The sequence below is a fragment of the Pieris napi genome, chromosome 23 (assembly GCF_905475465.1).
Source record: "Pieris napi chromosome 23, ilPieNapi1.2, whole genome shotgun sequence".
NCBI classification, from domain to species: Eukaryota; Metazoa; Arthropoda; class Insecta; order Lepidoptera; family Pieridae; genus Pieris; species Pieris napi.
In genome coordinates, this window is record NC_062256.1 from 9,032,635 (window position 1) to 9,056,154 (window position 23,520).

General features: G+C 32.2%; 2 protein-coding genes across 2 annotated transcripts; one reads left to right on the forward strand and one right to left on the reverse strand.

Moving 5' to 3' along the window:
• Positions 1 to 3,361: 3,361 nt before the first annotated feature.
• On the reverse strand, positions 3,362 to 16,333 carry LOC125061486 (ethanolamine kinase). Its single transcript, XM_047666957.1, has 7 exons — positions 15,913 to 16,333; positions 15,709 to 15,845; positions 15,422 to 15,605; positions 13,600 to 13,688; positions 6,491 to 6,717; positions 5,565 to 5,799; positions 3,362 to 3,525 (listed from the first exon to the last, which is right to left on the reverse strand). Exons 1-7 carry the CDS (start codon positions 16,045 to 16,047, stop codon positions 3,465 to 3,467), a joined length of 1,068 nt encoding a protein of 355 aa, XP_047522913.1. The 5' UTR covers positions 16,048 to 16,333; the 3' UTR covers positions 3,362 to 3,464.
• Positions 16,334 to 16,465: 132 nt separating this feature from the next.
• Positions 16,466 to 17,407, forward strand: LOC125061487 (cytochrome b-c1 complex subunit 8). The gene is made up of 2 exons (XM_047666958.1): positions 16,466 to 16,735; positions 17,256 to 17,407. Exons 1-2 carry the CDS (start codon positions 16,582 to 16,584, stop codon positions 17,348 to 17,350), a joined length of 249 nt encoding a protein of 82 aa, XP_047522914.1. The 5' UTR covers positions 16,466 to 16,581; the 3' UTR covers positions 17,351 to 17,407.
• Positions 17,408 to 23,520: the final 6,113 nt, after the last annotated feature.

Sequence of the window (23,520 nt, forward strand, 5' to 3'; positions counted from 1 at the left end):
CGATAACGTGATTTGGAATCATGTTATGGTCGGAATCGCGATTGGAAGTACTTCTGAGAGTTTTCAGCACGAAAACTTAAGGATGTTGTATTTTTTCCTTCAACCTATCCTCGACCTCGTACTTATCGCCGATCCTCATCCGTTCTGACACTGACAGTCCCGGAGACCCTGGCTGAGGTCGCGAATACATATCCTTAGCAATCAGTATAATTGTAAACGCGATTCTCCACAAACTCCTATATTATTTTGAATCGTTATCTGTAGCGAACCCATAAACAATTTAAATTTAAAATAATACATCACATTCAGGATATGAAGTCCATTACCCCTTTGTTGGCAACATAATGTAATATCTATGGTTCAATTGTTTTGTTATCTGTAATTTTTCTTCATATATATATATGTCTATGGTTTTGACTTCCTTCCGCTTCGTAATTAACTAGTGCTCAAATAAAGTGGTGTAATAATAATTGAAAAATAAGTGTTTTTTCTACGCCTGACCTCACCTGGAAACAATTGATATACAGTCCACGCTCTGCAACTGGAATAACCGTGTGTAGGGTAACGATTCATACTAGTGCCCTACACCCTTAATAATCCATTCATAAGAGATCAGCCTTTCAACTAAAAATAATAATTGTTTCGGCATGGAACCCAGAACGTTACATTAAGTTAACCTATAAGATAATATGGTCTATTAGGACAATCATTCAGCATTAAGAACAGTAATAATAATTAAAAACAGCCTTTCTCCAAGGTCCTGAACAGCAAGGATCCAAATTGAGAAAGCGTACAATACACTTTCATTTCGCGTAAGTAACAACTATTACGTAAGATGCGCTTTCGCTTAATGTTTGAACATTGATATATTGTTCTTGAGCTGAACATTCGTACGGTGAAGAAACATAGCGAGAAGATAATATTGACGTCAGGAACTTGGTATTATAAAACAGAAGAAGAAAGCCGAGACCAAAACAAGTTACAGCGCTCTTGGATATTGTAATAAACTTATTGCTAACAGATAATAATTTTTGTGAAAATAAACAAACAATTTAACACGATACAGCTTTTATTTAACGCCCATTTTTTCACCATTAAGCATTTGGATCAACTTCGTTGATGTAATCATTAGGGTTTTTCTTTTGTCGTTCCTTGTGCGCCGCCTCAACGCAGCTAAATATTGCATAACCCGTCAGAAACACTACAAACAAAATAATTAAATACCAGAATCTACTAAGGGAAATCGTCAAAACCCCTTCCTCTTGTCAGCAAGAGTAAGGCAAAGCTCTCAAAAATAATAGGACATAAACGTATTAATGTTATGTAGGAATCGTCGAAATGCCTTTCAATTTCAGTGTAATATGTGTAAAAAGAGTAAATAATTACTGTTGACGTAATCGCGAAATAAGAAAATCAAAGAACTATTATTATTTACCATACATTTTTACTCAAGACTTTATTACTTACACTGCTAACTTTTACTAATATTATTATTATTATTTTTTTATATTATCTTATTAGTATTATTACATTCTTTTTCTTTTTTGCGACTGAGGCGCAAACTAGCTGCTGTGGTCTCTGGCAGAATGACCCGCGCTGTGGAACATTCTGCTCCTTAGCATAATGCTGAGCCTGGACCAATTACAACCACAGCACACACGCATTACACACTTGAAACAAACAGAATGGGAAAAAGGAAAAAAAAATATATCTCTCATTATTTTTTCTTTGATTAGTGTTATTTTAATAAATGTTATGTTATGTCTGTCTAAATTACAAGTAATTTTAATAAATTTTCGAATAGCCTCACTTAGTGATCAAATTGGCCCCGCGGGTGTGGGCCCACGTTAGGAAACACTGCTCTACGCCATTATAATAGGCCTTACTATCACAAGTTAGAATATAGATATAGTACCTACGCTAATTATGAATTAGAAAAAGCAAGTGCAAACTTCAATGTTATCTTGGCTTACTGATTGAATTGAGCAATAAAAATAAATTCTAAAAACATCGATAGTCTATGTAAATCGAAGACTTTAAAAAAAAAAATACCACAAAATATGTGAATTACGCATCTGCCTCATGAGAATCTATACTTAGAGAGAACTTACCAGGCAACCAAGTCCATCCGGTTTGTCTAAATCTTGCAAACATGTTAGGTATCCCATCTTTAAATGCTCCAGCAAATGGTTTTTGTTCGTGAGGTGATAACGAATAATATATAATACCCCGAACAAATGCTAACTCTCCAAAATGTTTACCCATGTTTCGACAAATTAAATAGATAGAATAATGGATTGTCAAAAATAATTTTGATTATAAGCTTGTTTTCTTTTTCTAGAATTTATGGTTTTTCTAAAACTGATTTGACCTTCGTGCAGTTTCGTTAAATATACTAATATTATAAAGAGGAAAGGTTTGATTTTTGTTTGTTTGAAATGAATAGGCTCCGAAACTACTGGACCGATTTCAAAAATCATTACCAAAATAATTACCAACGTTTCACATAAGCTACAATTTAATGGCATAACCACCAAAAAAGCATGGTGGATTGGTGTTCCCATGCCTTTTCTCTTGAATAGTTTACTACTATGTACTTAATATAACAAAAATCTTAGCCACAGCAACGCTTGGCCGAGTCTACTAGTTTCTTATATTATAGTTATTATTAATAGAAACGTTAATTCTACGATGCCGTGGCATTCACATTTACCTACCAACTTAACCGAACAACTAAATGAGATAAACGTTTATTCCTAATTTTACCCTTTTATTTCCAAAAACATTTCTACAATTCACTACTACTTATTTAATAATCATAAGCGCTACAACCCTAAATAGGTCTTGTACGAAGATAACATATATTCCTTTGATAATTTTTAAACACAAGTATTGGTCTTCTGTGCCTGACACATGTAAATTTTCGGGTCTTAAACATCTCGGTTTCGTCACTTCACGTTCACCGTCGAAGCATGTGTTAATAGCGCAAATACAAAAATCCATAAGTGCACAGTCGTGATTCAAACGCATGGACCCCAGGGTTTAGTGGTTTAAGCCAACACTGATCTTATTAAGTTTTTATAGCTTATTAGCAATACCATAATCACTATTAGGAAGATTTTTTCTTTAAATTGAGAATTTTTGTCAATTGTAGAGGCTTTATTGCTTTGAGTTATGTATAATACACAATATAATTATTTATTTTACTATCCTTACTGTACTAAGCCAATACGATATTAAATATATAATATTAAAACATATGATATACACAATATCGCTACTGTGAACTCACTCAGCAAACATATAAAGATGTCGGAAAGCGGGCTTTGTATTTTTACCTGTATTTCTGAATAAAACAATATTTAAAACAATAAATTTCCTTTATTAAATAATATGAACATAATTACAATACACATTACAATCAAAATTCATCTTGTACTTGCAGTGGTATCTGGGCCATTTATTTAGATCAAACGCATTGTGTCTTTAACTTCAAAGTATCTGCTTAGACGAATGTCAGCATATCTGTAAACAAATATGGAATTTATATTTTCCTTCACAAATATTTTTTTTTACTAAAGTACGGTCAAGTATGAGATCAGACCTTTGTCTTTCGAAATATTTTTATCAAAATTCTTGTGAAATTAAAAGACAGATCATGTCGCGTAGTGATGCGATACATGATATCATATCATAAGATAGTGATGCCAACTTCTATAAAATATTTCCCATAGGACCACTTCAAATATACCTAAATATTGACCAAAAACCCCTTATAGGTATGTTATCTAAAGCTGGCGGCTTCAACACATTTACACTTTGTGCTTGTGTAGTGTCTGTGAATAAGCGCGAGACGTGATGTCAAACTGAAATACAATCACAAATACATCACGAAAAGACTGTCCGTCTCTCTCGCGCTCGGTCAAGCTTATGAGTATAAGAGAGACAGTTATTGATTTTCTTTTGCTACTGTTTATGTTGATCTTTACTGTTTTATATTATTATTATTTTATACATGTTGATTTTTTTATTCAAACATTACCAGGGCAATCTCGTGAAATGGTGGACAATGTTTTTAATTATTTTAAGCATCTTAATAAAAACAGTTTAATGAAAAAATTTTATATTTAATTTGACATCAGATGCGACTGGGGTTTCTAAGAGGAGTATTGAAAGAATAGTTAGTGAAGTAAAAGTGAAGTGTGTTGAGCTAGATGGAGCTTATGTCGAAAAATTAAAAATTATTTACACAAACTACTCTTATACGTTCTTGGTCGGGCTTAGAACTTCTGGATCCACCCTCGTATGCACATAATATTTATATGTATTTGACACATTTTTATTTATTAACAACCCACCCAACCTTATTAAAACCAGAGTAGACTAAAATATATAGCTTGGCAAAAAAGTAATATTTTTTAACATACTGTATAGTGAAATTGCATTAGTGTGAGTACTGTGAACGCGCCAGCTTTCGATAACCGACCTATACATTTTATTATACAATTTTAGAGGTAGTTTCAAATTTCAATTAAAAATACATTCAAGTATAAAATAGCTGTTTTAGTAATACATATTTTACACATTTACATGTATTATTTAATGACCTAATAATATGTATTAATGATTATACTTCTTTTTTAGTTTTTCCTTACTTTTCTTGGCATATATTTTTGTTGGTTTTTCTTTTTATACGTTATTTTTAGAGCGTTCTGTTAGTTAAAAATTTGTTGGTTAGGTTCGAGGGTTAATACAAATTGTACGAGCGTTTGTCTTGAAAAAGTTCCGACTAATCACCTTGATTTCCTCTAAATTAAGAATAAAAACCCCCAAGTTGGCAACACTGCGCGTAACTGTCATTGGATAAAAGACACTATTGACTTATGACAATAAAATAAAAACTCGCCATAATTTTGACTTTTGTTGTATACAGACGAGAAACGACTTTATTACCTACTTATTGTGTGAATATTATTCTATATTGTCTTCACATATAATTATTTAACAAAAATGTAAACAAAATATTGTAAACCTATTTTAAAAGACACTTACGTGTGGAGTTTCTTGCCCATTCTTCTCCACGCGAAACTATCTTTTAGAAGAGGCAACTAGAATCATCTTTATATTTAATTTAACGTTCAAAAGTGCCATCTTAGGTGGTCTTATTGGAATAAATGATTGACTTTGACTTTATTCTGCGAGAGTGGAGAAGATAATACACAAGTATTTCATAAATCAACGCCAAGCCAAAATTGAGTGATAAAGCAGGTATTGGTAAACCCCAGAAAATTAATTTAAAAAATCTATGGCACAGGTTTAAAATGATTGCTGTTCAAAAGGAAATTAATCTTGTGCACCCTGTGATGTCTTTTTTATTATACCAACTATCCGACCATGTAGAGCAAGCAAGGTTGGCGTATTTAGTCCAAATTCCTACAAATTTTTTGACGTTGTTTTTTTTAAATGACCAGTGTAAGATGTGTAGTTCAAATACTCATAAAAAGTTTACAATGTCACTCTAATGAAGAAGACGAAATGTAGAAATATATTTTATTAGCGCTTACCTGCCAAAATCGAAATCTATACTGGAATGCTCAAATTGGACAAGCGACCATATGCCCCACATAAAATGCGACGCCAGCGATAGCTTTTGAACGTCTATATATATTTCTTCGGCTTTTGATTTGATTACATCTTCATCACTTGTATCTAAATATTCGTTTAAATACGTCTCGATCCAAAACATTTGAAACTCTCTATTCGGGTATCTATTATTGTCTATGTCGTCCAAAGACAATCCTGCAAATAGATAATTTTTTAAATCTATGGTATAAAACTTGAGAGTGCGGTGTTTTATAAGTTTTCTATGGACAAATGGTTGCCATGGCAACGAACGCTTCTTCAATTAACAATGCCATGTTACAGTTCGTTGACCCTTATTAAGCTTAAAAATATTGCAGATTGTATCAAAAGGGTACAATTTGAAGTTCCTAAATTTCAATGATTTAAAAACGTTCATTATACATTCAGCAACATTAAAAGGCCTCATTCAGGCGCTTCTTGAGGTATTCAATTATAAGAGAGGTTAATCAAATTAATTTAAGGAACTTGGAATACATGTTATATTACTAGTCATATGTTACTTTCATATGCTTCAGTGATACCATTACTTTTAGTTGTTCGTCACATAAATACAAACAGACAGTGATGCCAACTTGGGGGTCTTCTCCCCAAATTTAGGGGAAATTAATACGTCTTGGGGGTTTTTTAGGAGGTTCGTTTATTTTAGTCGATTTTCAATTGTTAATTTATATTAAACTTAGAACCCAACCAACTAAACCAAACATAAACTCCAAGATCTAAATTGTATTTATCCTACTTGAAGGGTTTGTAATTGATATTTGAGCTTGCTCGGGAAACATTCGGTAAGAGTTGGCATCACTGTACTGTCATAAAGTATAGACAAAAGACACACAACAAATATACGTACCAACAAACTCGTTGAAATGATTTGCTATATCAAAAGCTTGATAATTATAGGCCGCATATTCATAGTCTATAAATGATACAGTCCCATTACATTCATTGTAGATCACGTTTCCTAGAAGCAAATCATTGTGAGCAAACACTATCGGGCTCTCTGTCTTTATTAAGTGCGATTTTAGCCTTTCAAACTCTATCCGCAGTCTCGTTATTGTTCCGAATCTATTCGCAAATCTACAACACGGATAAAGTGTTATGGTTTATGAATTTTGAGATGAAAACATTTTTGTGTGTGAAATTTTAACACCAGCTTGGAATGTTCTCTCTAATAGCATACAACTAGAATACACGTCAAACGTAGACATTATTTGAGTTAATGTCGTATGGGGTTCACAGATTTAAAAAAATCAGTGGCGCTACAACCTCTTTAGGTATTGGCCTCAGATTTTTGAATATGTTTCATGATCATTTTTAAATCGAATAGGCAAGTCGATGATCAGCCTTCAGTGCCTGACACACGCCGTCGACTTTTTGGGTATAAGACATGTCGGTTTCCTCACGATGTTATCCTTCACCGTTCGAGCAAATGTTAAATGCGCACATAGAAAGAAAGTCCATATAGATATATTTTTATATGTTTATTAATACTAGAAGAATCTACTTGCTTTCACAATAAATTATTGATTGAAAAACTGTTTTTCATTTTATTTGGAAAATAATTTGGGGCCACTCCTTTGTCGCCCCTTTTCTTCTAAATCCGGCTCTGCAGATAACAATAACTAAATTATCAGATGTTCTTTTGACAACACTGGTGTCGGTAAAATTGTATTTTGTCCTATTTATGAGAAAAAATGTCTAGTCGGCTGTATGTACTCCAAATATCCGGAATTTGGAGATGTTTTTTTTTACATATTATTTATATTTGACATCTCCACTGTGTTAAAACTTCTGAAAATAGGTTTTCATTCAAGGCTGTGTCTATTTTTTGAAGTGAAAACTTCTTTAGCGGCGTTGTACCTACACTTTTTTGGAATGGGTAAAAAATGTTAAACTCGCGTCAGGACACGTGACCTGATCGAAAATTCGTAAGACGGATGGAGAGTAGACAGCTGGCGCGGCGTATTTAATGTAATATAAATTGTCATGTTTGTGTACGATAGCGCAATCAATAAATATTGTATTCTACCACATAAATGATAGTACTTTATACTGATAATTAAAGCAATTCGTGCAAAATTATTCCCTAACCATTCCAAAATATCAAAAATGCACATCGTTAATATTCAAGTTTTCACTTCTGCCGGCACTCCCGGAGTGCAACCCGTCGTTTTTTTTGTTTAATTGATCCCATATCTACTGATTACATATCGCAGGTTGTAAATATACGCATTTCAGCAGATTCGATTCACGGGTGAATTTTCAAAAATAATCGTTTGCCAGTAGAGTACATGTGGTGTTAAAATTGCCACACAAAATAAATAATGTTGATTAGTTTTATCAAAATGCAATTTTGTAAATACTGTGTCATAAGGCGATTTCTTCTAACGATGCAAATAACGTCGTGTTTAAAGTGCAAATTATGTATTTATTAATATAAGCTGACACAAAAACCTTTATATGAAAAAAAAAATTACGTGAACAAGTTTTTAAATAAAATGATTAACAGAATTTTTTTTTGCAAGCATTCATTATATCAAAATAAGTTTAGCTATGTCTTTAAGCCATATTACAAAATAAATGTTATTTAGATGTTTTTGTTATTATTTAGTTATTTGGGGATAACGACGAAAAATATAAAAGCAATTAGCCACTTTCAAATATATATTTTTAAGTATTGGCGGGAGTTATGTAACCTAAAAAGTTAAGTTGCATATATACATTTTATTAAATAATAATAAGAAACGCAAACCAAAAGCAATCATCGCACACTTGAAGCCAAAATGAGCCCATTAGTCTTTTCCCACACTCATAAATCTAATATATAAAATTCTCGTGTCGCGGTGTTTGTAGTTAAACTCTTCCGAAACGGCTTGACCGATTCTCATGAAATTTTGTGTGCATATTGGGTATCTCTGAGAATCGGACAAAATCTATTTTTCATCCTCCTACATGTTAAGGGTAGTCCACCCCTAAAATTTGTTTTTATTTTTTAGATAAATAAAAAAAAAAAAATATGATACAGCATTAAAAATACATACAACCCCTAATTTTCACCCCTCTACAATCAACCCCTATTTTTTATTATAAATGATATACATGGCAAAACAAACGTTTGCCGGATAAGCTAGTTTTAATATAATATTCTTGTTTTCTATAATGTCCAATACATCGACTACACTTATATAAATTAAGTAATAAGCCAAGTAAGTTTTATGTTAGCGTCGCAACCCTAAATTTCTACATGATATTTTATTGTATTTTTTTAATTATCCGTGTTTTAGAACTAATAAATAAATTATATGAAATTTATCGTATATGTATTTTACGATGTCACAATGAAAATAAACAAACTTAAGTGAAAATGGGTGGGGCACATGGCAAGAGGAACAGAAAACTGGAACAATAAAGTACTAAACTGATGCCCAAGGTACAATAAACGAAATGAAGGAAGGCAATTAGGAAGGTGGATAGACCAGATTAAGGAAACAGCAGGTGGTACATGGCAAAGAGTGGCACAATTCAGACAGAGATAGCGAGATTTGGAGGAGGCCTTAGCCAAAAAAGGACACGCATATCTAAACGCTTTTATTATTATTATATGTATAATGTTAATTTGAAAACGTGAAGAAACTATTTATTATATTATCGTGTCTTATCAGTCAATACTCCGCAGTGGTGAGATGACATTGTTGCCAGTTCTAGTATTTGTGTCATTAGATAAAAACACTTAAACAAATGAAGGTATAATTGTTTTCTATTAAGTATATCTATTATCTATGTTATATATCTCTTATCAAATCACCTATTCAACCTTTCTATGGTGACCGTGTACGAATGTTTAAATATATATTTCTTATATACGTAACTTTTGATTTTTACACCTCTGTGTGTAACTATTTTTTACTGTAATCGCAAATTTCTCGTAATTATTGATTTCTTGTGAGGAGGTATTAATAAACTTCTGTAATTTATGATTTAACTTGCTAACGCGTGGTACCGTAGTCAATGAAGGTCGTGTTACAGATTAGCTGAACTTGAATTCAGATAAAATAACTTTACTCATTTATTAACAAAGTAACACAAAAACTAATATTTTTGTATATTTTCCTTATTTCAGAAATAAATTTCTGAATGCATTTGACAACCATAATTGTATGTCAATTTTCATAACTAAAATACGCGATTTTCCAAATATTCTGGGTATATCTTGTCGATTCGTAACTTTTATTTGAATACGATCCTTAATATTTTGAAGTCAGAGTTTACCCATGAATATTTGTAATGGAATTTTTATCATTCATTTTATTTACGTCAATTTTCCAATATTATTAATACAGCAAATAAAAATCTATGAATAGCCGTTCTTAAGTTATAAGTATATCAACAAACCCAACATTATTTTATATATTAAGATGTAGAGTATTACATAGTAAGAGTACCTAATTTTAGCACTCAATTTTGATTAGCTTGGTACAGAAGATTTGATTACATTAGAATAAACACTGTATATGTGGTATTTTTGGCATAGTAACATTATATCATGGATTAGTGTTAACTGTTAAAAGTCACGAGTAAATTTACGATAAAACAATCTAAAAATATTGAAATTATCTTTTTAATATTACACGTTATTAAAAAAAACAGTTGAATCAGTTACTTGATCTTTTTTATGGGCAAGTAGGTTATCGACCTATAATCTTTAGGTCTAAAGTTAAGAGTCCAGAAATAACGAACTATGACATTTTAGTCATTCGGGAGTCATCATACCCTGTTCAATCTATATTTTTATTATATTTAATTTTATTAATCATTAAAAAATCAATGGCGCTACAACCTCTTTAGGTCTGGGCCTCGGATTTCTGATCATTTTTAAATCTAATAGGCAAGTAGGTGATCAGCCTTGCGTGCCTGACACACGCCGTCGACTTTTTGGGTCTAAGACATGTTGGTTTCCTAACGAAGTTTTCCTTCACCGTTCGAGCAAATGTTAAATGCGCACATAGAAAGAAAGTCTATTGGTGCACAGCCGGGTATCGAACCTACCATCTCAGGGATGAGAGTCGCACGCTGAAGCCACTAGGCCAACACTGCTCCTGTGTGTGTTGTGGTTCAGTCACGGTTAAACCTCTTAGGGCATTAGTTGCCCATTAGTTAATATTGTTTAAACAATTTAACTCTAGGTTTTGATTAGGAAACATCCAAACATTGTTAGGCACCGGTTAATACCAGTTTTCTAATGAAGTTTTCCTTCACCGTACAAACAATTAATTTAAGTAATGAATTACGCAGATAGATAAATTTAGTTAAACACAGCAATTTCGCTAAATTTTTACAGAAATATTTTTGAAAATTATTCAAACAAATGTAACATAAACAGTCAATAAAAATATTATGTATGAAAAATACTTATCGTTCTTATCGAAAGCGGTTTAATATCACCTAATTTACATGAGATAAGTTTGCTACAGTTGGAAAAGCCGACAGTGTTAAAGAAAATTATATGAAAATATTTTCGCTATTAAACTCAAACAAAATACTTTATTCATATAACCAACCAACACTTATGTCAACAGAAAATATGTTAAATTGATTCTAAATTTACATTTACAATATTCGCAAGACAAAGGCGTAGAGCGGGCAAGAAACTCTCCGCCACTCTTTTAAATCGCCAAGTTTTGTCATACAAATTGTTTGAAATGGAGCAAATCATTGAAAAAATCGTCAAATTATAAAAAGCTTTATTGGTTAATTTACGTTTAACGAGAGTTTTGAATTTATTGGAACGAAGTTCCTTAACGCGCGTTGTGAAAGGGGGCTAGACGGAAAAAATTCTTACGAAAAGTTGTCACGACACTTTTTTGCTATTTGCTATTGGTTCTCGTCTGATCACCGAAGTTAAGCAACGTCGGGCTAGGTCAGTACATGGATGGGTGACCGCCTGAGAACACCTCGTGATGTTGGCTTTTTTTTTCGTCGTAAGATTGGTGTCGAGAAAATCTATCATACTGTTATGATACCAATAAACATATAAATAATTCGAAAAGAATTTCGTTCCATCCGGGTGTCCCTTGACACCTCTAAAGTTTTTTAGTTATAATTCTCCAATTTCGCTTGTTGTTGTCTCTAAGTTTGTTGGAACCGAAAATGTAAAATTTAGGGTGATATTCAGAAAACATAGCTTTCGACATACAGTCATAGTTGTTTAGATAGTGTTCCGTTTCTGGGTTTTAACCTTTGAGCCGATTAAACGCGAACTATCTGTATATGGAAATTAAAATACGTTTGACATAAGAATCAATAATACAATTATTATCGTGATTCATGTTTCTTTTTGTATTATTATCCCTTTCACTTTTTACATAATATGTTTTAACAACTTTGTATTGTTCCATTAGTTTTGTCTAAATAACATGTCTTATATAGTTTTACACTTCTGGCGCTCAACTAATTTAATTTTTTGTTATACTTCTTTTGGCGGGTTAGGGCCAAATGACGAGAGAAATTTTTTACGACGCGCGCGCACACCGTCACAATAAACCGACACCCTACAGTTACCTATAGTCAACATTTTAGCTTTTTTTTCAATTATGTGTAAGTTGCATGCTAAAATAAAAAAGGCCATTTCTCTAATTATGTCGAAATATGTTTTTTGTGATATTTAAATAAACTTTATTCAACTAGATAATGCGTTATAATAAAACTTTCAATATTTTGATCTTGTTACGCCAAAGAAGTATAACTTCTAACGCGTGTACATAAGTACACACACGTTTTTTTTCACACGGTGCGCCTGGAAGAGACTGCTCGATAACGATAAGGCCGCCAGTTGCCCTCCTTTTTATTTAATAATTTTAATAGTACTATATTTCTCTATACTTCCAACGAAGTGTTAATAAATAAATATTAGTTTGAGAGTTAATGTTTTAAATAGAAAATTAATTTACAAATATTGATACAGTTTGCACGTTTTGGTACACGAAATTAAACTATTACTTGATCGTGATTTATTTATTCGTATAACGATAATAAATGTTAATTCGATAATTGCTTTTATTTATGTACAGTGGACTCTCGATAATTTGACACCCGTTCATTTTAATGACTGGATTAATTAAATAAATCAATGTTAATTAGTCCCCTCACGAAATTGAAGGAATAGTCTCGCCAACATGCGACAATTTGAAGCTTCCCTACCCTCTGTAATTTGAAGTGTTTATCATGCACAGACCTGTCAATTGTCATAAATACGATGTGTAAGTTCGCATGTCAATCTTCTTTCAAATGTTAATGTTTGACATCACGACATACTGAAGGTGTTAAGGGAGCGTTCAAGTATTACGTAACGAATTTGGGGGGGGGGGGTTGTCCTTTTCTACAACGTTACGACGCGGGGCGAGGATTGAATTACGCGTTATTGTTAATATTATTTTCGACTTTCCAGTACTTTACACCACATAATGGTAACTTTTAGCTATAAAGAGTCACTGGATGGTCACGAAACGTTTTACTATTGGGTACAGAAAAACAAAAGAAAAAAGTTACATGGGTCAATAATCTCCAAAAATTGCGTGACGTAATACTACGTTCTAACGCTTCCTTACTCACAAAAGATACGGACTACTTTTCGAAATAAACATTTGTGAATAATTGTATTAATTTACTTGTTAATTAAATAAATCACAAATTTTAACAAACCCTTATTGACTCGAGTCCCCCCTCCCCCTCGTGGTTGTTTTTTTAACTCTTGGTAAGTTTTAAATTATCGTTATAAAGTATTTTAAGCATCAAAAGTCAATGCAAAATTATAAATAAACGCGTTTTAATTCGTCCCTTGACCTTCCTATGGCAAAAGGATTTTTATTGCATAATATGTTGTTGTTCTTTAAAACGTTTACTATATTCGGTTGCCCATGTCTCGATTATGTTATAAAACCTCCTTAACCTTACCCCACTTACCTTGTTTGTTTTGTTGGATCCGTAAATGGTTCTGGCACTAAACATAGAAACTGTTCGATTTTATCCCATATCATTGGTTCTTTTTTAATCTGCAAATAAAAATAAAAATATGGAGGCAAATAAACCTATGGGACGCCCAGAAAGAGTAGTCATCGCAGCCTATTGAAATCCAAAGCTAAATTTTTTAATAATCTGATTTTTTTTGGTTTTTCTTTTGTTTTTTTGTTGCGACAGTAGGCAAATTAACAACACCTGCAACGTGGGACTAATGTGTGACCTTTGACCTTTGTACGCTTTGATGAGATGGTGCGCGACCAACAGCTGAGAACTGTTGACATTACACAAGTGTTCATCCGATTCGGATGAGCAGTGCGTATCACAAGCTGAGACATATATAAATAGATATATTGACGAATAGCTTTAATTAAAAATTAAATTAGCACTTCCTTTTAATATCTTAGATTTATTTATGTATTCTTAATTTCTTAATTTAAAATTCTTAATTTAAATTATGTCACAAAAGTTTTCAGTGCATGGGCCTAGCAGGTATTAATTGGGCGCTGAAGGAAAAATTAATTGGTGCACAGCCGTGATACGAACACACGACCTGACCCGCGCCTATCTAATAGGCCAACACTACTCCATCTAATTACATACAATTCACAAGAAATCCATTTAGTTTACATATCCCAAACGTGTAATGAATTTAGCAATTCGTTTAGAAGCATCATTTGCGGCAAGCCGTCTAGGGATTATTTGATATCGTATTTATATCACAAAATGTATCTTGCCTCACTTTTAGATAAATTCCATTTATGCGTAGCCAAAATTCATTTACCACAATGCGTATAGTATTGGGCATATAGGCTATAAAATTTAATTTTTTGATAAATATGTTTCTTCAATTTCTAACAACATTGATAACCTTTGACACTCGAGATAATTTTAAACTCAATAAATCTTTGTTTCATAATGTTTATTGAGACATTTATTCCCTTATTTTCATATTTTTTTGGTGGTCTCTTGGAGTATTTGGGTATTTATTTAATTAAATTACACAGGACACAAACAATAATGATCAATTATGAATAATGTTTTCATTTAAGCGAACAAAAGCGCGAAATTATCATATTGACTGCCAAGTGCCACGTCAAATTGACAGTTACGTAGGTATTTGATATATGTTGTAGGATTTATCAATCATTTTTTTATCAAAAGCAATCGAAACGTCAAATGTAAGAAATTCCCGCGTAAATGCGTTAAAGAAATTAAATGCGTAGTCAGTCGCGTTAGGCAAAACCATACTGTGATTAAAGTAGTTGTGGAATAATTTTAATTACTGAAGTGGTTCTAGAAACTACATAGGTATTACAAAAAAAACTAAATTATAATCTTGAATGTGATCACAATTCACAACAAATCTCTTAGAGTTACATCCAGGATACAAATCATTATGCTTAATAAAACATGACAAACTATTGTTTGCTACAGACATTATCTATAAAAAGTATTGTAATATTTGTGAATTATTTATAGTTTTTTGATGTCTAAACATACATTATAGAGACAAATTATTTTGTTATCTTCAAAAAATAAAAAAAAGGATAAAGTTAAAATATAATCCTAGTCACAGGTATAAATGAATTAAACATCATGACTAATTTCATGTCTGCCATAGGAACAATCAACAATATTTTGTGTTATATGAATTTTAAACTAATTTACCAATTAGCTATGTACATATTCATTAGAACTATATTAAGAGTGAAATCCAGAGAAATTAAATAAAATCACCTTTGTGATAAGGATATTTAATACTTACATCTGTATTTAATTCAACTTTATGCATTTTAGCCATCTGTTTAGCTACTAAAGCAGCAATTTTGACATCAGTCACACTATCAACAGTCAAGGTCATCCCAGGATAATATTCATAAGCAAGCCCATTTTTAAATACTCCATAAATCTCTGGTGCTAAGTTAAGTGAATGAAGTCTAGTAATGTTTCTGCAAATGATGAAACAAAAGATGATTTAAAAACGATATAAGAGTAATATTTATGATGAGTGCACATACAAAAAAAGGATTAATATGTATTTAAATACTGTACCTTACTTCAGCAGTTCTATCAATTAATAAATCGGTTTTATTTCCATAAATGCGAACTAATACTATGTTGTCACTCTTGTCTGTTTTATCACGTATTTCACAGGCTACTAATTTATTAGTAATTCCATCGGTAAAAAGCTGCAAATAATATATGATATTAACAATGCTATCAATAGATAGGACGGTTATATTATTATATTTGTACCTTAAAATTTATTTTATCTTGGGGCCACTCCGGCCTGATTTCATGTAGTATCTTAAGAACTCCAGGATATATATTATTTTCTTCTATTTCTATTGGAATAAATTTATGACCATCACGTCGAAACTGAGTTGTCATGGTTTTCGTATATTTAGAACAAAAATAAAATCAATTTCGACAAAATTTACACGCACATAAGGCAAATAAAATAATACATGGGAACAAAAACGGTATAAAAATGTTTTTAACGCAAAACCAAAGCGTAAAATTAAAACGACCAGAAGTACGCTCACTACTGCAACAAATTGATTACTGAACCACAGATCAAGAAATTCGTCAAATATAAATCTAAAACACAGATCACATGGCTTTAAAAGCTTTAGTTGTAGTCCCATCTAAATTGAATGAAATTCTAATTCGTTCTTCGTTATTGACATTATGACACGTCTCGGATGTGCCAAGTTTAAGTAAAATTAATAATAATGACAATTGACTATAGCACAAATTGTCAGTTGGTAGATCAATCGCACTTCATAGTTCATAGTTCATACAAAAGTCGAAACTCGAAACCTCAAGTGACAAGTCTCAACCAGTCAATCCATTCTGAATTAAAATTACATAACATCGTGAACTTTTGTGAAAAATCTATCTTATCCTTTCGAGCTCGTGAAAATGGGTAAACATTTTGGAGAACTTGCCAAAATACGAGGGTTGATAACTTATAAGCTATCTCCATACGAGCAAAGAGCTTATGCTGGAGCAATATCAAATGGCCTGCCCAATCTCTTCCGCAGATTTCGTTCAAATGTTTTTAGAGTAGCGCCCCGTAAGTAAATTGATCTTTAAATGTTTATTTAAAGTCTGTACTTGTTCATTTTATTTCAAAATCAGACAGAGTGAAAATTTAAGATAATTTAAAGATTTCCAGTCTTGTCTTTTAAATGTTTTTTACAAAGAATTCATATTCTTGCAATTACTTTAAATTAAGTCATAACAATTGTATTAATAAACATACCACCATGTTAAAATATACCACCTACATAAATAATAAATGGTTCTGTATTCAATAAATATTATGTCATGATAATATCCTACTAGTAATAGTCAATTTTGCACCTATAATATCAATATAGCAATTAATTATAACTACCTTAATTGTATTGTATAATGACTTCATGTGATTAAGATTTTACATAATATCTATGATACACATTTGTAATGGATAGTATATATGGAAAAAGTCCTTAATATCATAGTCTTAATTTGGATGCCTTGTTTATGCATTATTCATATTCATAGGTAAACAATTCTTTACTTTCATTAAAATGGCTATAATTCTTTTTCAGCTTTCATTATTGGATACTTAGTTTATGATTGGGCAGAGAGGGAACACCACAGACTTTCCAGGAAGAACCCAGCTGATTTTGAAAATGATGTTTAAGTTTAATGTTCAAATGTCTTAGGAGTAGTATAAGTTAATAAATTATAAAAAAATCTATATTGTGTATTAATTAAAATCATTTTTTAATTAATCAAGTTAAGTATGTATGAATTCTATTAAGAAATTTAATTTGATTACTTAGTCCTGTAAATGGTTCTTGTGACATAATTAACCTTAACTGTATGTTGTAGCATAAGAAAAAATATTAAATGTTTTTGGCTGTTGTGAACCTAATACTTTTTTGACTTTGACATCTAGTACCTTCTAATAATGCAGAGATCTGGATGTGTACCTTAAAGATTTACTTCGTTATCTAAATGGTATTGACCCATTTAGATGGAGAGAAATTCTCGTTTCTTAGGTACGATTATCTAAAGAATATAAACAAGTTTCTTAGTCTAAACATTCACACCTCTCGCTCTTCCACTTACGGCCAAAATTAATAATGTATCATCAATCTATGATTATAACCAATCTTGGACTGATTCATATCTAAAGACCGATCTCCAATCTGCATGCCAATAAACATTTCTGCTATCCGATTGTTTATTTGACAAAAGATTGACAGCAATCTTTTGCGTGATCCTTGCCTCTCGACCGCGTTTCGTTCAATGCAATATGTTGTGTTCAAGCATACCAAAAGTTTGCTGTTTTTGGAACGAAATAAAATAAGTAAGACGAAAAGTAGGGTAAGTAGGGTCTGTTTCACAATGTATGGATAAAGTAGCAAATAGCTATGCAACGTTTTGTTTGTTTTTTTGTTACGAACAAATAAAGTTACAAAATTCTATAGAAAAACATAGAACCTTAACCTTTTTGTTGGTCATTTAATATTACTTGTAATGAAACGGGCTGTCATTGTCATATGGTATATTTTTGTTTGTTAGGTTATTGAGTATTTTAGTACATATTATTACAAATATAAATTTTCTCTGAGTAGTTTGTGTATGTTGTTTTTGTGATTCGAGGTTGGTTCTTTAACTTAAAAAAATGTCTACGCAAAAACGTGAAAGAAGCGTCAATTTCAGCCGGGAAGAAGTTGACCTTCTAACTTCGCTTGTTGCTGACCATAAAAATATATTAGAAAATAAAAAGAGTGACTCAGTCACCTGGCAGGAGAAAGAGCGGTGCTGGAAGACGCTGGAGGCGCTGTTTAATAGCACAAGTGGGGTAAACTTTCGTAGTGCTACAGCTTAAAGACAGCTACAAGAAAAAAGTCTGCCTTGATACATGCTGAAACATATCGTACAGGAGGTGGCCCTAGTGCTGCTACTCCTCTTACCCCCTATCGAGGAAAAAGTCAAAGACATGATATTGTTGTCTGTCGAAGGAAATGAAAGTCAATTGAAAGGAAGAGCTTCTAAATAAGAGAAAGCAATGGGCATTTGAAGAGGAAGAAAGAGAGCATAAAAGAGAATTATGGGCCATAGAAAAAAATATATTGTTAAATAAATTAGAAAAATAATAGATTTTGTGCCTGGAGCGAGGATGTATTGTATTAAAAATTTGTATTTTTATTTAAATAAAAGCATTGAATTTTTATTTAATTTATCTCAAAAATGTTGTAATTTATAAAATATTATAGTAATAAAGCAAAATAATCACTTATAAGATTACTTCGCACACTTGCATTTCCCACGTTGTCAATTGCGCTTTGATCAATATCATCGGCTTGTTCATCTACTTGTTGCAGTAGTTCAAAATGTTCATCTCGCATATCAATAGCAATATTGTGCAACACTGCACATGCCACTATCACGGCTTGTACACAAGATACTTGAAGCAAAACCTTTTTTGACAAACCGATTTTGGGGAACCGATTTTTTCCAAACACCATATTATGTCCTTTCCACCACATTTCTGCTTCGTATTTGAGATTCGTTATAAAGATGTTCTGCTGGAGTCTTGAGGTTTTGAAGTGGAGTTAGTAGGTAGTATCTATAGTAACAAATATTTTTGGTTGTAGCTAATATTTAATTTTTTTTTACAAAAGTTGATGAAAAGATGAAACCTGCAAGAAGTCATATCGCACCCCCAGATCAACACTGCACTAAGTCAAAACAGGACTTATTTGAGTATCGACTAAAAACTGTTCTCTCATGTTAGATGAAAAGTTATTCCTAGGTGTTTTAGATATTGTGTGATGAATCAAATGCTTATCAGTATGGCATTAGTTAATTACTGTAAAAAGTTCACATAAAGTGTTAAATCCTTACTTTTCAAGTTAATTCACTGTTGTAAAACTATTGAACCAATAAAATAAAAAATATTTCTATTTACTCCGTTCTTACTGATTGATTCTGAAATAATGCAGTGTAATCCTATCATATATTGGTTGTAAATATTCAGCAAAGAATTATCTGTTTCAATTTCAAGAATGTATCCTATATATAGAATGTATAAAACGGTAAATAAAATAACGATGTGTATGATAATCAGCATGCACTTTTATTATACACTGTTACAGTGTCATCAGCTATGTTATGAAAAAAAACAGTCTTACATGTTTGTGGTCGTAAGAGACCCATAGATCAAAGCAAAAAAAAACACAATCTTAAACCAAAGAATATACAAAGATTCAAATAAAAAAAAAAACAAAGATAAAGATTCAAAAGGTAAAAATAAAACTTTGCTAACACTCGTGAACATGGCTGCGATAATGGCTTAGCTACCCACATAAAATAATCCAAAAACTGGACTAGATGTTATTTAAATAAAAAGTTAGCCTAATAGGAACATAGAATATATATTTATTTGTACCTATGTACAAAGAACTCTAAGAGCATACCTACTACTTACTTTAACAAGTCTTTTTAGTTTAACAAGTCTTATTTAAATCACAACAGTGTAACATCACAGGTTTACTTACATAATAATTATCTATGGACTGCCTTAAAATTACTATAAAAAATAAAATAATACTTAGATATCGAAATTAGGTTTCCTGTAAGTGCTGTGCTACTCTAAATTTAATGCTGTCTTGTAATAAGAGTTGACATAATTAGTAGGAATAATATTTTTTTCAATTAATTCCATTATATCTCTCTTTTTGTTTTCAGCCAGAGGTTGTTTTTCTGTATATGCTTTAAGCAATTGTGGAGAAAAGTTTTGATCTTTGTAGCGCCTTGATCGATTTCGAACACAAACTTTCTTAAAATCAGTCTCACTGTACGATGTTTTATAGAAGAAAATCAAAGGATGTTGCTTTTCAACGCGAAGTTGCTTAATGTCAATCCACTTGACTTGGTTATTGTCCTCATCCACATTAAAATTATTGCCCCAAGATTCCTGAAGGACTTTAAGGTCATAAAAGTCATTGTGTAAAAGTTCTTTTACATGATACGGCTGTCCTGTTTTTTTCGCAGTACGAATTAAAGTAGCATATTGCTGTGGGCAATAAATAGGACCAGATTTTAAGTGTCTTTTAATCTGTTTTTCTATTACACTGTGGACGTTGTCCCCTTCATTTTGAGAATGTCCGCGGATCAAAAATTTATGTGTTATGGAATTAACTCTTAGCATATTGTTAACTGCGTAAGCATAGACAGATAGTAAGTATTTGTTTTTTTGTTGCCCACAGCAATTGTCGCTATAGAATATGATATCCACGTCATTATTAGGATCACTTTTTGCAAGAATCAACTCAATGTATGCAAGGACACAACTACCGATCTCATTTGCACCACGCTTCGCTTCGGTTTCATCCCAGAAAAAACAAACAACATCCTTTGCATTTAAGTCGCTTGTCAAAACAGGGAAACTTGTCCTTTAGGAACCTGCATAACTGCTTGGAGGTCGTACACTGCTACAACGACATTTTTATTGTTTTTATCAGCCTCCTTTTCCAATCTGGCCAGTCCTTTTTCTTTCAGGTGGTTTTCATAATTTTCACTTAACCTAGCCTTGTCTTCACCATCGGCATTTTTATAACTTTCGCAAAGGTCACATTGATCCTTCTTTGGAACATAAAATGAAATGTTGAACTCCTCATTGAATATCCTACTAAAAGTTGAAGCTGATGCAGGGGGTAAGTTATTTTGCTCTCTGAGGTTTTTATAATCTCGATACAAGTCTGCTAGGCATTTCTCGCATGAGATATATTCTCGTGTGGTTTGAGCTCTTAGGTAATGAGACTCTATTCTTGGGATAGAGTTTATAAAATTGAACACACTATCTTTTACTTCAGAGTCTATTTTGCGCTGATTTCCATGCTTCCCACGAGCATCAGCGTCTATAAAACCGTCATCTCGTTTCTTTGAAAGGGCTGTCTTAATGTATCTGTCACATACGCTCAGTGTAGCCTTAAAAAAATCTTTGCAGACCCTAATCTTCACACCATCTATTTCAAAATAATACGCCGAATTCAAAGCTCTTAATTTTTGAGAAGTAATGTACCTATATTTTGGTTTTATTTCTTGCGTGTGCCTGACAATGTATTCTCTTTGCCTCTCTAGATCTCCCAGAATCCAATATTTTTCGAAAATATCTTGCCTTGCCTCTTCGTTTATTTTAATTTTGCATTTTAATTTACATTTATCGCCACAAGGTGGACGGATTCGACGTTCTGCGATCTTTTTTGTGGGGTTTGATAGAGAAACATAAGATTTACCTGTATTGCGCAATGTTTTAGCAATCTTTGATTTCCAGGCAGCAGGGTTTCGTACTCGTTTTCTTCTTGGCTTGGGGTCTGTTGGAGCAGATTCAATGGAAACAACTTGGGTATCTGCTGCAGATGGGCCTGGTCTATTGGATTCATTATCAGATGAACTGTTCGAGCTGCTAGAGCTTGATGACGATGAGCTGGAGTCTGAAGAGGTACTTGAGCAGGAAGACGAAGATACTCGTCTAGGTATTACAGGTGGCCGGGATTTTTGTCTTTTTTGGATAGAAAAAGTAGGATCCGTATCCGAATCATCTATAAAATCACTTTCATTACTCTTATCAGGTGTTGAAGCTACAATAGGTGATACCTCGAGAGCTGATGCTGCAATAGGTGATACCGTGATAGCTGATGATGTGACTGGTGATACCACGAGTGATGATGGTGATGCATTTGCTTCATTTTCAGCACAAATTTTTATTTTTCTTTGTTGAGCAGTTGACCCAGCTTCTTTTGAGGTTGCTTCCATTGCTTTTTCAAGCAACAATAGACCCCGACCCTTCATCATCTGCCAAATAACATAAAATATTAAATTTAATTCATTAATACTGCATTATCTCAAAAAACATGTTAGATCTTCTTTTAAATAAATTAAAAAACAAATTTTCAAAAGTATTCTTTTAGTTTAGATAATAAGTAGTAATTCTTAGTATTAAAAAATAAAATATTGCTCTTTTTACAGAAATTATAACATTATTCAGATTTACCAACAATAGTGCATCATAGAACTAATTTTCACCTTTATCAAACAACACTGTACTATTTTGGAATAATTAAAAAAATATAACATACCTTCGTCACCAATACAGTATTATTTAGAAATACTATCAAATCAGCAGAAACAGGAAATTCACCAACACTGTATTAAAACTAAATAATTCGGAGTAATTTTCTATTTGCATTTAACAATACTTAATTATTACGAAATAATTCACTGTTTCGTAACGTCACTACATGCTGCTTCCATAGACGAACATGTCCCAACTGGAATTAGATTCATATTCGCGGTACGACTCGGTAGTTATTAATTCACTAATAGAGACTTAGCGCGACATCTGTTGGCTGTTTTTGCAAATATAGATATGGCTGTCTTAGTGGTATGCGCGGACAAAAATTGCCTATTGTTCTAAATAAATAAGTCGATTTTGGGATTTTTAGACTTAATTCAGTATTGTTCTGGGTGTGCGATATATAGACATCACTTTGTGTAAAAGTGTCTCCAAAGCTTCTTTTGTTAACCTAAATCTAAATGTGAATTCGGCGTCATTCAGGCTCTGGATATAATAAATTCTTGTCTTCTTATGTCTTCAGAATTACTATCCCAATCGGATAATTGCATTTAAACTTCCAAATCACTATCACTAGAACTGGAAGATGACGAAGATGAATAAATTTTCCCAATGAATATTAAGTTAGGTCGCAATCCCAAACCCAAATCATACGAGTTTCACCGATAGCAATCCGAGATTGATTTGGCCAATCGAAGCAACTGTTAAAATGGACAGATAGG

Bases quoted from the DNA above. Each gene is read 5' to 3' on its own strand.
- LOC125061487 (XM_047666958.1), top strand. From the start codon at position 16,582: ATGGGTAAACATTTTGGAGAACTTGCCAAAATACGAGGGTTGATAACT. The intron at 16,736-17,255 runs GTAAGTAAATTG...ATTCTTTTTCAG, and splicing joins TGTTTTTAGAGTAGCGCCCC to CTTTCATTATTGGATACTTA.
- LOC125061486 (XM_047666957.1), bottom strand. From the start codon at position 16,047: ATGACAACTCAGTTTCGACGTGATGGTCATAAATTTATTCCAATAGAA. The intron at 15,606-15,708 runs GTACAGTATTTA...CATCATTTGCAG, and splicing joins GATAGAACTGCTGAAGTAAG to AAACATTACTAGACTTCATT. The intron at 3,526-5,564 runs GTAAGCGCTAAT...ATTTGTTTACAG, and splicing joins ATAGATTTCGATTTTGGCAG to ATATGCTGACATTCGTCTAA.